General features: G+C 38.3%; 1 protein-coding gene across 1 annotated transcript in view; it reads right to left on the bottom strand.

Annotated features, from left to right (window-relative positions):
• The window catches only part of LOC118252108 (CDK5 regulatory subunit-associated protein 2), a gene marked incomplete at both ends in the record, with an annotated part of 46,896 nt that extends 33,355 nt beyond the window's left edge, over positions 1-13,541 (bottom strand). Inside the window, 10 exons of the mRNA XM_050716629.1 lie at positions 317-535; positions 2,215-2,307; positions 2,916-3,035; positions 3,469-3,522; positions 5,025-5,187; positions 7,239-7,390; positions 9,826-9,949; positions 11,035-11,111; positions 11,827-11,937; positions 13,386-13,541. Of these exons, the coding sequence (XP_050572586.1) occupies positions 317-535; positions 2,215-2,307; positions 2,916-3,035; positions 3,469-3,522; positions 5,025-5,187; positions 7,239-7,390; positions 9,826-9,949; positions 11,035-11,111; positions 11,827-11,937; positions 13,386-13,541 (1,269 nt within the window). The remainder of the gene's footprint in view (positions 1-316; positions 536-2,214; positions 2,308-2,915; positions 3,036-3,468; positions 3,523-5,024; positions 5,188-7,238; positions 7,391-9,825; positions 9,950-11,034; positions 11,112-11,826; positions 11,938-13,385) is intronic.
• Between the last annotated feature and the right edge of the window lie 1,925 nt (positions 13,542-15,466).

Raw genomic sequence — 15,466 nt, 5'->3', positions numbered from 1 at the left:
ATTAGAAACCAATAGTTAACATTTACCACTTATAAAAGTTAATCATTTTATCTAGGACTTAGCTAAGGCTACCAAAATGAGATTTGTTATAAAAAATATTTTTCTGTGCAGATTAAGTGCCAGAATTTGCCTCAATCTGCTTGGCCACATTCTTTTGAACACTGACTTCAGGCAAACGCATTTGTCTTTCAAGAAAGCTTTCAAGTTAAAAATTTAACTTTCAAGTTAAAAATTTAAATTTGTTAGAAAAGGACATGCTAGTAACATACAAAAACAATATTTTTACTTTATGAAATAAAGGAAAAGTGATAATAACATTAATAGTTTTGTCACTTCTACTCTTCTGTAGTTGTGCTTCATCCAGCTCTTTCTCCATTTTCTCTCTTTCTAAATTCAAATCATTTAGCTCTTGATCGGTCCTTTTAATCCTCCTTTGTAGTTTACGGTTCTCAGCATCCTTTGTAACGTTTTCTGAACGCAGCTCTGCTAAGAGGGTCTCTTTTTCTATCAAGAGAGCTTGATAATCCTCAGCACCCTGAAACATAAAAGCAGCATTCAAAGTCTGTAAGGATAATCTGTAGAACCTAGAAGTCTTCACTTCTGTTGCTTCCACCACACACATGATCCTTCTAGCACACCGAATTTATGGTAAAAAAGTGAAATGACAGTTACCTGAACAAGGCAAATGTTACACTGAACATTTTCTTGAGTATCTGATGTCACAAGCGACAACCCAGCATAAGAGCCTTAGAGATAATTGAGAATTAGATAAAAGGTTGATCTGCAAAGGAGCCCATAAGGCAAATGAGACCATATTGTTATTGGTTCCCAAAGCTCTCATTAGATGAAGCTTTCTACTTTTGGGTCAAAGTGAATCCAGACTAGGTCAAGTAGTTACCAAGTCATAAGCATATTTAGTATATGAAATAGCAAGCGTGATTTCTGTTCTTCCCTATCACATACTGTTTTAACTGGTCTCCTTGAAGTTCACAACACTGGTGACAGGGGTAGAAGGCTACGCAGCATGATCTCTCACAGAAAGCTGCCTTCAACTCAGGTTTGCAGCTAAGTAGCAGAGGAATGAGGAGAAAGGCTTGCATAGTTTGTGAGAGCGCAATATGGATTCTGTAGATAGGAAGAATTAGTTGCATATTTTTAAACCTAGAACTCCTAAAAAATAATCAAACTCAAAAATAAAAGGGTTAAAATTAGAGTAATATTTCAAAACACTGGACTTCTGTGGTATTAAGTAGCAAACATAGGCTATAGGTTCACACACGGGCCAAAATGACTTGAAGATGACACAGGATGTCCTTTTTACCATACAGCACACAAATTTGGGCTTAACTCAAATAAGTAGCTTTTGAAGAAATGGAGGTGGTCTGGATACTAAACACTACTATTCCAGTTGGACTGAAATCAAAAAACTATACAGTCACAAAGCTGCAGCAGAGTGTAGCATGGAAGCATATGGTACTTCTTCCGTTCCTGCTGAGGTAAGAAACCAAGTGGGTGAACAATCATCATAATGAAAGTGTCATTATTGCCATTAATCAGTACTAATTACTGAAAGTTCCAAGTCCACCTTTTACTAGACTTCATTTTGAAATGAGTTGGTAAATATTATGCGGTCTATTTTAAAATCGAACTTCTTTCTCCCATCTTACATATTAAGACCTTTAAATTGCATAATTATCATAATAAAGTTCTCTTCTTTGCACACACAAAAAGCATTACTAAATCACATTTTCACAACACTCCACTATTTTACAGATAGTGGTTTCATATTCATTATATGAAGAAATACAAGTCTCTCATACCTAGTTCAATTCTGCTTATGTGGAAGAGGGTGCTGTTACCATACTTTTGAAGAACCACCAAAACATTAAGTCAATAAAGACAACTCAGTATCATCTCAACTCCATAAGTATGTCTTCATTTTTTTCCCCCTCATTTGCTTTTAGACATTTCTCCCTCCCTTCTCAGTTGTTACAGAAGAAAAAACAAGATAAGAAATCGGACATTTTAAGACTCAACCACTTAAGCAGAAATGTTTTGGGGAAACTTGTTTCATAAGAAAACTAAGCATTCAAAAAAGTACTTTAAACTACTCTCCATTCCTTTACCTTCAAATGTACAAAGCTATATCTACTGTATGGTATTATGGAAAAGGGAGCTGCAGGGAAGAAAAAACATTAACTGCTTGCTTCTTACCTTGAATTTTTGCATGTGTGCTTTGTGAGTTGCCTCTCTTGCCTTAGTCAGTGAAGCATTTAAATCTTCAATTTCAAAACCAAGTTCCTCATTCTTTAAGTAAAGTAAAATGAACACTATGTAGAAAGTTATTTCCAAGGGATGGTGATTCAGTAATAGCTATCCCACCATCTCATTATCCATCCATCCAACTACACAAAACAAATACTTTTAAAAACAAAAACATCAAATACATCATAATAAATCTCACATAAAGAAACTCGGCTTATACAACACTCACTAGACTACCTATCACTCAAGTTAAACATTTCCCACTCTTCCATAAAACCCAAATTTCATCTGACATTGACCTACTATTTTACCTTTCTTTGACAGCTCCACTTACTCAACAACGAAAAATACTTCTCATACCTTTTAAGTGGTGCTCAGAGCTGATAAAAAGCAGTGTGCAACTGAAAACATTTTTCCTAAGTTCTTAAGGGACAATGAATCAGTTAAGTATCTTCCCCAACCCCTCCAGTCAAAGACACAAAACTCTAGGTAACAAACAGAAGTGCTTTAAGACATGACAGCAGCAATTTAGGACCTACTAGAAGCTTCCTAAAGAGTTACAAGTGAGATCAAACAATCCCTGTGACACAAACATGCACAGCCGTGCCAGTGATAGTTCAACAAAACCAGCAAGATCGCAGACGTCATACCTCTTTTTCCTTTGCTTTTAATGCAACAGTTAGCCCTTGAATGGTTTTATCCCTTTTCAAACCATTCTTCTTTTCAACAGCAAGCTCGTTTTCTCTCTCTTGCAGTTCTTCTTGAAGAGACTAAATTAGATTATGTCAAAGTTGCATTAACTTTCTACTAAGACACACTGTAACTGCACATTAAGTAGTGCATTCTCTCAGAGTTCTTATATCTTATTACCCAAATTACTTGTATTAAATATAGTCCCAAATGCAAGTCATCGTCTTAAAGATATGCCTGGAATACAGTAAAAGAAGCCAAATCTCATGCGCTGGCCACGAGTATCAACCATACAGCTTCACTATTTGATGAGCATGCCTATCAACTTACTGAAAATTGCTTCAAAAAACAGGGGATCCTTCCTGTCATCTACCTTTAAAAAATAAAGTTACCAAAGTACCTGCTTTGCTTCTTTTCAAGTCAAGGCCTCTCTGTATCTATGAATGCATAACAGAAGAAATCCCAACATGCATTTTAAGTGGCCAAAAATACAGAAATAAGACTAGGACTTACCTGGATTTTTTTTTCAAAGGAATTTCTCTCATTTTTAAGCTCCATTCTAATGGCCTATAAGAACAAAACAGTTGCTATGGTCAAGTAAATTGACTCTAAACACAAATGCAACCCATTAAGCATTAAAATGAAATAAAACAAACTTTTAAACTTTAAGGAACAAGTTTTATATACACCTCAGAACTGTACGATATTCAACATTTTGGCATGAACATCTTGCATCAGGTGCTTCCTGAAAGTCTGCTGGGGCACAGTATGAAGTGCCATTCAATGAGACAGGACAACTCAGCTTTACAAGTTAATGCATAAAACCATGTTTTTGTTATTTTTATACGACTTATCTATGTCAGCAGGATGCTTTTATCATGGAAAATGTTACTTAAGGACTTTTCCTTGGGGAAGTCAGGTTTGGGGTTTGGTTTTTTTTTGTTTGGTTGGTTGGGTTTTGTTTTTAAAGAGTAATCATATGAAGAAATGGAGTTGTGCAGATGTATTCTGATTTCTCTCTTCAGTACTGTACCCCAAAAGGATGATACGGTCTGTCCACCTCCTTTGAAATGATTAAAGATGACCCTTTTTTCACCTTGACACAAATACTTTTGTGAACCTAGGGTAGGTTTTCCTAACAAGTTGATTTAGACTTAATAAGACCCAGACCTCAAGCTTTTAATTCAACTAATCAAACAAGGACAGTCAGTTCATGACTGAACTATTAGTCCTTCTGTCTATTCTTGACAGAAACAACATAAAGTGTTTTGGTACTTGAGAATGGATTATTCTCAAGTCTCAAAACACAATGGATAAAAATTTCTCAGAAGCCTGACGGCCTCCATGCTTTCTTTCTTTCTTCTACCATTTTTCCCTTGTTTGCCTTTTTTTTTTTTCTCCATTGGTTGTGGAAAAAAAACAAGCCTTAAGACCTGTTTCTACCTTTCAGCTGCAGGATATCTGTCTTCCTCTTTAAGAGGAGTGAAATAAACCACTGACTCTTGGAATTTCTGTAAGCTAAAGGCTATGCTTTCACTTTATTTCATGAGATTTTTTTTAAACACTTATTTCCCTTAACAAAGCTTTTTCTCTAGACCTCAACAGTGGAAAAACTCTTTAAAAACAAATTCTCAAGTCACATTCTTAACTTCTATAATTGTAAATTATAATACAGTTATATATACACTATAAGACGTCATCTATCAACAGATCTATTAACATTTAGCTTTTGTATACACACCCCCCATACATGTATACACACTCATTTCTGTAAAGCAATTGCACAGTATCTGTAATAAAACACAGGTATAAAGTCTGCAGGAAATGATCTCTCATTGAAAGAACAGTAAGCATGGATAATAAGGATGAATATTGACTGCTAAACCACAATATAAACGATGAATGTTTAGGGGATGGAGAAGAGCAGAACGGAATAACTGTGGAGAAGAATTTTTTTTTTTTTAAATGACTTGTTACTCATACACCATCGTGCACAAGACCTTTTAGACCTTTAAAATCCTAGACCACATGAGATTTACAATATATAACTGTTCCATCAGTTTCCTCACCTCTATCTCACTATCTTTTTCATGCCTCAAAGCAATGGTAAGTTCTCTGATTTTTTCTGCTGATAAGTTCCCATCACAAGATCCATTCTGAGACTTTTCCTCTTCAAGGTGTTGAATTATAGCTTCTTTACTTTTCAAAGACAGATTCAGTTGCTCTATAAGTCTAAAATTATAAAATTTTTAATATTAATCTTGCATCATCTACCACCAACTCTCCAGTCATCGCAGTAAATCTCACAGACAGCTCTCCTAGGTGAAGACTCCAGACAACACTTGTAAAATTTAAGGGAGTACTTTCACAACCCCTTCTTCCTCCAGAGAAGCCAGAAAAGGTCACATCACTTTAAAGCAAGCAACAAACAGGTTTGAGCTATCTGTGAAGCACTTTGTTTTGTTTTCCTCCAGTACCATTTTAAATGTGAACACTTAAGCTTCAATATTTTAGTTACATTGTCCTTTATGATACACAAAAAGCTTATCAATACATTCCACTTCCTAGTGCACAGAGCTCTGTATCCTTACATGCCATCATGTACCTACTTTCACATGTATTTGTGGCAAAAGCTGCTTCTAGTTTCACAACCCCCCCCAAAAATAGTGAGGTCATTGATACCACCTTTGGTCAAATATATGTCTCGACACCTCCGGTCTTTCAGCGGATAAGAACAATGCTTCAGTTTTCAGACAGATATAGGGTTATACCTGAGAACTTCCTGGCATAAGCTGCCAGCTGTGATTCTCATAGTATTTCGTAACCTAGATGGCAAAGCATCTTTAAATACAATGTGAGTTACAGATATGCTACTGCCAGACAAGCTTAAAGAGCTACACATTAATGTGTGGTTCAGTTCAAGGAGTCAAATATCTTCTTCCATCAGCATTGTTTTTCTGGTCCTGCAAATACTTACACCGATCTATTGGCATGTAATTATAGAAGATCCTGCCAACACTGAATCACCAAAAAAAAGTTCCTTACTCCACACAGTCTTCACTTTAGTGATTCAGGACTGACAATTTCTTTCCACACTTCAAGCGCTGTTTTCTCACAAGCTCCAGAGCTGGCAACTAAGGTACATCTGAGAGGGACTGCTTTCATAATGCACTCCTTCCCAACTCAAGTCACTCAGGGGAGCAACCGCGTTCACGCAGAGGTCTAACAGATTGAAAGAGGAAGACAGGAAAGATAAAGGGGAAGGGAGGGAGATGGCCTGGCAGCCAGGTTATAATTACTGTGGTGTCACTCAAGGTGCAGTAGCAGAACCTATTAGAACAACTTCATAATTTTATGATACTATGGAGTTCAGATTTGCAGTTTTCAATCTGTATGCTTTTACAAAAGCTGTCTGGAAAATACAGCAAACCTTGCTTTGGTCCTACTGTAATATAAAACCGATGAAATGAAAGCCTCAGGCCAACATAACTTTCCATTACCAGGATAGTCCCATTACACAGTGACTCAGCGCAGTTAACTGCAGGGTTCAGTCACACAAGGACAGAAAAGGATACTCTGAAGTATTATGAGTCATAACAATCTTCTCATCTCCAACCCAGACTGGTGTACCCAAGTTAACCAACGTTTACTAGAAGGTTAACCAGATGTGTATTTCACCCTACGTGTATTTGAATATTAAAAGAAAATCAATTCTCCAAAGCGTTGAGATCTAACTGTACACGTTCTCCCCACCTAAGGTTATTGAACAACTCAAGCACCCTTTCAGCTACCTGCCAAACAAAGCAAAACCAGTGCTTAGCAAAGCACAATCAAAACTGTGAAGCTCAAACATTATTTCTCTTTTCCCATTTGATTTCCCAGCCTCAACAAACACACCACTGGGACTGAAGAGCAAGTAAACACCATGAAAGCGGCAAGCGAACACAACTGCAAGAGCCGATCTCTATTCAGCAACGGCTCAAGCAAGAAGCAGAAGGTAAGTCAGTGAAGTTGCAAAGAAGCTTTAAAGCGGGACAATGCTCATGTCACATGCATGCCAATTCTTTTACACTTTCAGACAGCTTTTAAAGATGATTTTGCTATCACGAAGTATGTGAACCGGTTGCTGTGTTCATTTACTAGCTGATTAGATATCCAGTAACACTCAGTCATGCATCTGAGGGTAGAAACAGATCATTAAAACCTTTATCCACGTTGACTCTTCACATTTCACGAGTAAAAAATTTCCACTGGTTAGAAATATCACCAGGAAGAAATCTGACCTGTCTTTGTCGGCTCCTGCAATCATATGAAGATCATTTGCAGGGGCATTTGGAATTGAAGAAAGTTTCTGCTCAGCAGCCATTCTTAGAGCTTTCTCCTTCTCTGTCATCACAATGGCTTTTTCTGCCTCTTCGTGGGCAGCTTTAAGATTCTGTAATTAAAACAAACAAATAATCCTGTTGTCTACAAGAACAAAATGCTCACAACATTTTTCATATATTGAAGTTTCTTCTACCAAACAAGTTGGAATGTTTAAATTAACAACTTTTACTAATTATTTTAAGCACTTTGCAAACGTTTCTGAACTTTTCATTACTGCGTTTTCAAGATTAATCCATTTTCTGTGGTACATAAAGAAAAGTTTGTTTCAAAGTAGTAAATCAAATTTCCTAGCCAAAAACAGAACAGGGAACAAGAGTACCTCTGCATTATGGCTTTAGATTTAGCTCTTAGAATTTGCTTTAATATAATTTGGCTTTATCCTACTTCCCTCCTGCTATCACAACTAATAATTAGACTTCTAAGTAGTTAGACTTAAATTAAAGAGGTTAAAAAATTTGGGTTTTTTTCTCCATTCAGAGATTAAATTAATATTCACAGGCTCACTGTAGCTAATTGGAACTCTTAAAGATCATTTATAATATCTTACAAGAACTGATAAGTTTGAACCAGATTTTCTTCTCTTGAACAGCAATGGAAACAGAGGTAACACCTAGATATTCCACTCAGCTTCCTCTAGTGACCCATTGAGATGGGGAACAAACAAAAAAGCAAAGCCAACCTGACATAAACTTCATAAAATGTGTTTCAGATCTTCATTTTTCTGTTGCAAGCTTCCCTGCTGTGCTCACTGAATTTTGCTTTCTATAATCTAAAAGCCTCCATGGAGTCTAATGAGTAATCCCCCCTCTCCCCTTCAAGCCTATACTAAAAAGCATTTCTCTTGGGGAAAGGGGATGAAGAACAAGCCCTTCACCGCTAGAATTCACTGCTTCCTCCCTCTCCTGAAGAGCTGTTCCGCCAGTATTCATCTTTCAATTAAAAACTCCAAAGGAAATTCATCTCCGTTAGCGTTACCTGGATCTGTGTAATTATACAGCACTACATAAACACGTGACTAATACTGCCCTGCAGTACTTACATCCACAAACAAAATTAACATCAGGGGTCAACAGTACCTTCAGACTACAGAAAGTACTATAGCATCATGAGATAAGATATTTGCCACTTTATCTGTCAGATGTGGGAAACACCAGTCTGACAGGCTGGTTTTGCTACAGAATACGTAATCTGGGGTCTTTTCTACCTATCTGATAGCACAGAGAATGCTTTGAGAAACCCCAATTCCACTAAAGAAAAGGCCATGGAGATTCCCCCTATCCCAGCTCTGAAGGATCTCCCTGCTTTATGAATATTGCAAAATCACCCCAATAAAAAAATACCATCATGACATGCTACCAGTAGCTTCCATGACCAACTCATTCTTTAGGGACTGGAAAGCAAAAATTGGAATATAAACCCCATCCTTCTGCTATTTCTATTTACTTACAAAAGGGCACCAGAATTCTGTTCTCTCACAAGCACAGGTACATACCCATGATTGTTTTGCATCATTCACTGTACGCACTCATCTGTTGGTAAGGGATTTTGTATCTATAGAACTTACAGAAATATTTCCAGTACAGGCCATTCAACACCAAGTTTGTTCTTTTACAAGAAACAGAACTCTCCTTGCTTCTGAGGAAGCATGTTATCCATACAGAGAAACGGTGCCTGTACACTACAAAAATCAGGAAAATGTGAAAACAACTCTCCTGTTATGATAGCTCTGCAACAAATACAAGGATAAACAACCACAGATAACAAGGAATTCCAAAACACATTGTTAAAAAAAACCACCCTCCGGAACAAGAAAAGGTTACGCAAAATGGTGATCTAGTGACAGCAGAAGCCAGTAACTTTTGGCAGATCACCAACAAAGGATCACAAGACAAGCAGGAACAAGACAGGGAAGTTTTCACTAGTTCATTTACAGAGGAACTGCCATAAGTAGGTAGCCCCTCTCAGTCTATAATGAACACGAGTGGAGATATAGGAAAGCAACAGAATCTCGAATTTATACTGGTAAACAATGTTCCCATATGAAAGATGATATGAAAATGACAGGAGCCCTTACAGAGTAGTTGCAGCTATTTATGAAGCTGAGACCTTATCAGAAGATGTGTTCAAAATGCAACCCATCTTCTTCTAAAGAGAGTGCAGCTCTGAAAATGAAGCTGCCCCACTGGAATTCAAGATTTAAAGATGAGTTGAACGTATCTGAAGAGCACCAACAGGTAGGAATTTCCTGAAGAACTGCTTTCCTCCAATTTCATGTTTCAACAAGAGCAGCTACCACCACCTTCCCTTTCGCTGCCCTCCCCCTTCGTATTTTTTCCTCCCCCTTCCCCTGGATTTGTACTGGCTGTTTTTCCAGGAAAGCTGAAAAAAACTTTGAAAATACAAGCAGATCACAGTGTCAAACCTCAGACAACAGTACAAAGAACGTACAGATTCCTAACTATTCATTCAGTTTCGGGCACTCACCTCTTCCAGAAGGTTTATTCTGCCAGTCAGGATTTCCTCCATTTCTTGTAACTTCTTTTGTGCCTCCTCTTTCACACGTTGTATTTCAGCATCACCACCCTGGGCCAGGCTTTCAACTGCCTTACTGAAAGACCATAATATAGATTGAAATCCCACTGTCTATCAGAGTAGAAAACATTTAAAGTGCAAGCAGCTGATGGATTATGCAGAAGCAAGTTTCTTCCACTTTATCTGTACCTGCTTGTCACTTTAAGATTAAATACGAACATCTACATGCTATATAGCAATTTTGGTGGTATAGTCTCTGCTTGATGTAAAGCAATGAGAGTTCCACACAAGCCTTGTCACAATGAATAAGCATGCAATGAAAGTGTTACTATTTCCTTCATATTTATAAAGCTTCCAAATACAGTATCAAGCCTTCAGTGGAGCTGTATTTGCTACAGAAAGCAGCACTGGAAGAAACTGAATATATGTAGCTGCTGAGACCTCTCCAATTGCATTTTTAGTAATTGTTAATCCCTTGTTAGCGAAGAACAGCTCGTGCTTCCTTACTAAAGGAAGAATGACCACTTGTTTATGACTTCCCCCATAAATCTTGCTTCCTATTATGAACTTGTGCAAGGTTACATTCAAAGCCCAGCAAAACCCTTTGACAACTACTGGAGAGACCAAGCACAAATTAAACCTGTCCTCTGGATCAACCTGAAACTAAGCCTCTCTGAACCACTGAAACAGGCTAATTAGGAACAATTCGATGCCACGAGGTAGGGCACAAAGGAAATTCCATTGAAACCAAGGCCTACGTAGCAGTCAGCAGCTCTATTTCATTGCCCACTTGGATTAGTTTTGAACCAGATATCTAGGAGGAAACAGTTTTACAGGCAATTGTCAGCCTTAGCTTAACTTCTACAATAGAACACTAACCCATCCTCAACTAGGGAGTTACATTTATTTATCTGAATAATAAGATTCTTTGTTCAACTCTATTTAATTTACACCTTTAGGGTTAACTACAGCAACATCGTTGTACGTATAAGAATTCACACATATAGCTCCAATAACGTGTGAAGCAATTTCTACATAAATTCCCCTAAAACACTCCTTTGGGATCATCTTATTCTTAAAGTATCAGGAAAAAGCATGCAAATAGAAACAAGATCTTGGAAGTCTTAACTAACAGACACCAGGAAATACACTGCTACTTACGAGGCCTTGATGAGCAGTTTCTCTCTCTCCTGCAGATCTCGCTTCAGACTTTCTATCTCAACTTTCAGCTCGATGTTCTAAAACGTAAGAATTAAAGTACATGCAGAAAGTTCAGAGGTCACCATACACAAAGATTAGTGGCACTGTATAGGTTACAGTTAGCTTTGTTATAATGGGGAGTGGTGCAAATCAGCCTGGGGGTTTCCAAGGCTTACAAGCCTGTTTTGTTTTGTTCCCCCCCCCCCCCCCCCCCATCTGTGAGCTATATTTTCCTTGTGATTTTCTTTTCCAATTATTGAGGTTTTTAATAATCTTAAAATTATTTAATTTTAGCCTGGGAAAACATTGTATAAAGAACTACTTGGCCCACAAGCTGAAATACTTTTTAAAACATTAGTATTTACAAGAAAGACACTGGTGTAGAAGAGCAGGACAGACCAACTAGCAGTATTCAGTTGAAACCACGACCTAGCTAAACACCTATGCATTTAACTACTATGACAACCATCAAGAGAGACTTCAGTCTCCATCCTATGAAACCTAAGAAACCTAATGCTATTGCATTACCAAAATTACTTCTTTTCCCTTGTAGACTGGGAGCAAAGTGCTTTTCACTTGTAAACCTGAAATAATGATGCCAGACATACCACTAGACTCTAAGCTTTCTTCAAACTTAAAAAAAAAAAGAAAAAAGGACTTTTTTCTACAAACTCACATAAAACAGGTAACTTTCTCACTAAACAATCTCTTCAAAAAGACATGTAATTCTATTAAAATACTTCAAACACATACAATTTTGTATATTTCTTCAGTGGGACCATCAAACTTCTGCTGCATTCGCATTTCCAGGAAGTATATACGAAGTTTCAGGTTGAAGTTCTCTTTTTTCAGATCAGTGATTTGCTGTGAAATAAGAAAATTGGCAAATTATATCATGCATTTCAAACCAAGGAAAGCAAACAGCGAAAGCTACTATCACATGTTTTTTTTACTCTCTGAGGCGCTAGGCAATGCCTTAGATCAGAATCCGACCAACTGGACAGTAAGATGTGCATGCGTGTGCATACATATGCTCATTTTTAGCCCTGCAACAGTCTGAGACTAGCACTGAAATAATAACTATAAACCAGCATTGTTTAAAAACACACACATAATACCATGTCAGCATGCTGCTGCACAGTGCTTTTTAGAATATTCCTTAAGTACTAAAACATTGTTCATCTTCACACAAAAAGAAACCAAGATTTTTTTAAATCGTTTTTAAATAAAAAAAATTAAGTATTTTTTCTTCATGTTCTATTTTATAGAAGATACGTTGAAACAGAAGTATTTCCTCAGCTAAAGCTTGGGATGGCTGCATTATTCACAGGAAGAAAAGCCACAGGCACACAAGGCAGGAGAGCCAAATCAGCCACCGATAAAATCTTTATCCAATCGCATATTTCATAGCACAATTCTTTGGGAAAAAACTGCTTCATACATAAGTCCTCCAGGACTTATGATTTCTGAACCAGCAGAAGCAGTAACACAGCTGATGGTTTCATTAAAAAGAGTCTCCCTCTGAAAGTTTTTAAGAGACCAAGCATAAAACATTAAGTCAAATAAGACTTGTGCCCCCTGTCAGATGCTCTCAGCAAAAGGAAATCTAATATGCTACAGAGCTACTAATAAAACATTTATGGTAGGCTTTTCCAGAAGAGTGGAGTACCACTTGTAAAAATTATTAGCAATACAATTTTTAAAATACTTGGCTCATGAAAGCCTAGAAAGATTATTTTCTGTAGCTGCACTCTGAACTCATGTTCACAAACAATTCCTCAGCTTAATAATCTCTGCCCAGCAAGATGCCTCTTCATTATTCACACAAGTAAATATCACCCAAGCAACTAAACATACAGAGGAGCACACAGACTTTGTGGCCCATGCACACATCCTGAAGAAGCCTGTCTTCACAAGCAGTAGCAGCGCTCAAAGAATCACAGAATGATTTGGGTTGGAAGGGACCTTTTAGCTTAAAGCCATTTTCCTCTCATCCTACCACCACACTCCTGACAAGGAATCCCCCCCGAAGCCGTCCCGCAGTCCCCTTTAGGGGCTGGAAGGCTATAGGGTCTCCCTGGAGCCTTCTCTTCTCCAGGCTGAACAACCCCAGCTCTCTCAGCTCAGGAGAGGTGCTCCAGCCCCCGATCACCTTCATGGCCTCCTCTGGGTTCACTCTGATACATCCACACCCTTCGCGTGCTGGGGGCCCAGAGCTGAACGCAGGGCTCATATTTAACTCATTGCAGTTCCATCTGGATGACCACAGACAGCAGCGAACGCGAACTTGAAGTGCACGAGCTGTAACTCACAGCACGGCACACCTCATGAGGATCGCGAGGCTTCTCGAGTAACTGGAGCAACTGTTCTGCAGCGTTCAGATCAATGTAAGCATTGCGACAACGGAACTTTGTGCTTTGCTTCAAGTCACAGAGCACGATGCTCTCGGTGCTGCTCGAAACTGAAATCTTTATTTGGAGCAAAGGAATTTAACGATTTATTAAGTGCAGCAGGAATTGTGTGTGTGTCTTAGTCAGCTTTGCCCCAACAGGCTCAGCATTATGTGCAACAAGTGAGAGCAGACCTTACAGCTTTTTTTTTTTTTAAGCCCTCAGGGAATCAGTCCTAACAGTTGGTCTGTGTCTGTTCATTCTGAAAAAGCCCAAGCATCAAAGGCTTTGAAACTGTATCACTTGGACGTCTGCTAGTCTTCACACATCCAATACAGTTGAGTTAAAAAGAAAAACAATTTCAGAACTCGGCCTTCCTTAATTCTACTTCCATCTATTTCAGTGGCAACAGAATTAAACCAAAGAGCTTAAGTGTACAATTTTCAAAAGGCAAGCAGAACATGATGCAAACGTAAGCCAATAAGAGCAATAAATAAATGTTATCTCTGACATTCAGTTTCTCAGAGCAAAGTTAATTCAGGCAGACTACAATTAAAAAGTTATAGCTTAATAAAAGACAGCTTGCTCATATTTTACACACCAAAGGAATTTTAATGGCAATGCTCTCAACTTCTGCATTTAAGGACCCAGACTTAATTCTCTTATGCATTTTGATTTCTGTGCTTAAAGAATAAAAGACGAGAAGCAGCAGAGACTTCATGAAAACACAGGACAACACAATACACTCTACACAGAAAATTACACGCCACAGACACCATGGCAGCAAATACCACTTCCCTAGCTCAGTTTAGATCCTTTCCAAATCTACACAGAGCCACTTGTACGCAGAGCAGCATCTGTCAGCAGAAGCTGTGGTTTCACAGCACACGATGGTTTTTGCCAGCAGAAGCCATTTTGCAAGACAGCAAACTCTAAGTGGCTTGGGCAAAAAAAAAAAAAAGGCAAGCACATACTACTAAGTTCCCTAACACGATACCAATTATCCTTTCTACTTGTGAACACCTAATAACAAGGTCCTTGATTAATATCTTTCATTTTGCCCACATAATCGCATTTCCAATCTCAGGTGTTTTCCCCTTTTCCATATTGCAAGAAAGCAGAACACATTATGAATACCAATAAACCTACACCTCTAAGATCATCTACCTCAGTGTGTTCTCCAGGTCTCAACGTAAAAGGGACCTCTCCTACATGGATCCGTCCTTACCCCATTACATCCATCCTGGGCTCTCTGAGCTGCAAGGCAAGGAGCCCACTCTTTTCATTATTTCCTTTCCATGTCCTGCACAAACAACGTAGCACCAGAGACCAGTAAATTCATGTGTGTGTGTACCTTTAAAGTGCCAATTAAGATTTCTTTTAAAGCAGGGTAAGAACAGACTTACAATGTCAGTCCAAAAGCACATCTAACACCTTCTGGATGCTTGGTAAAAATTAAAAGGACCACAGGAGTAAGCAATCCCTTTCTCAAGCTTAGCCTTCCAGCTACCAGCAACCTCAAAAACAGAAGTTCCAGAAATTCCGGTTGCATTTAATTGCCTTTAATGGATTCTTCTGCTATTACTTTAATGGATTTTTGAGCTTTGTTGTCCTGTTGGCAACCACAAAGCCTCTGAGTTCTACAGCTGGGGTCCGTCTGTACTAGGAAGTCAGAGATCTGTGGAGAGATCCTTTCTCCTCCACATCAGTAATAAAGGCCCAGGCTGAAATAGCTCATCTCTACCATACCTCAACGTGAAATCAGACCTCAAGAACACAGAACATGGACCAGACAAAGGCTTTCTGCCAGTTCCTAAAGGAAAACAGAACTCCATCACACAGAACCAACAACAGGTTTTCCACACTTCTACAATTTTTTCTCCTTTGAAAACGGACATTGCAGAGAGTAAACCACTTGCAGAATGCATTCTAGACTGAGGTCTTTCACAAAAGATTTTAAGCACATACTAATGCCAAAGCAGTGTCTTTCTACCCCAGACAAC

The sequence above is a fragment of the Cygnus atratus genome, unplaced genomic scaffold, assembly GCF_013377495.2.
Source record: "Cygnus atratus isolate AKBS03 ecotype Queensland, Australia unplaced genomic scaffold, CAtr_DNAZoo_HiC_assembly HiC_scaffold_105, whole genome shotgun sequence".
Lineage (NCBI taxonomy): Eukaryota > Metazoa > Chordata > Aves > Anseriformes > Anatidae > Cygnus > Cygnus atratus.
The sequence above is the reverse complement of the archived record's forward strand: the minus strand, read 5'-3'. Positions and strand labels throughout refer to the sequence as shown.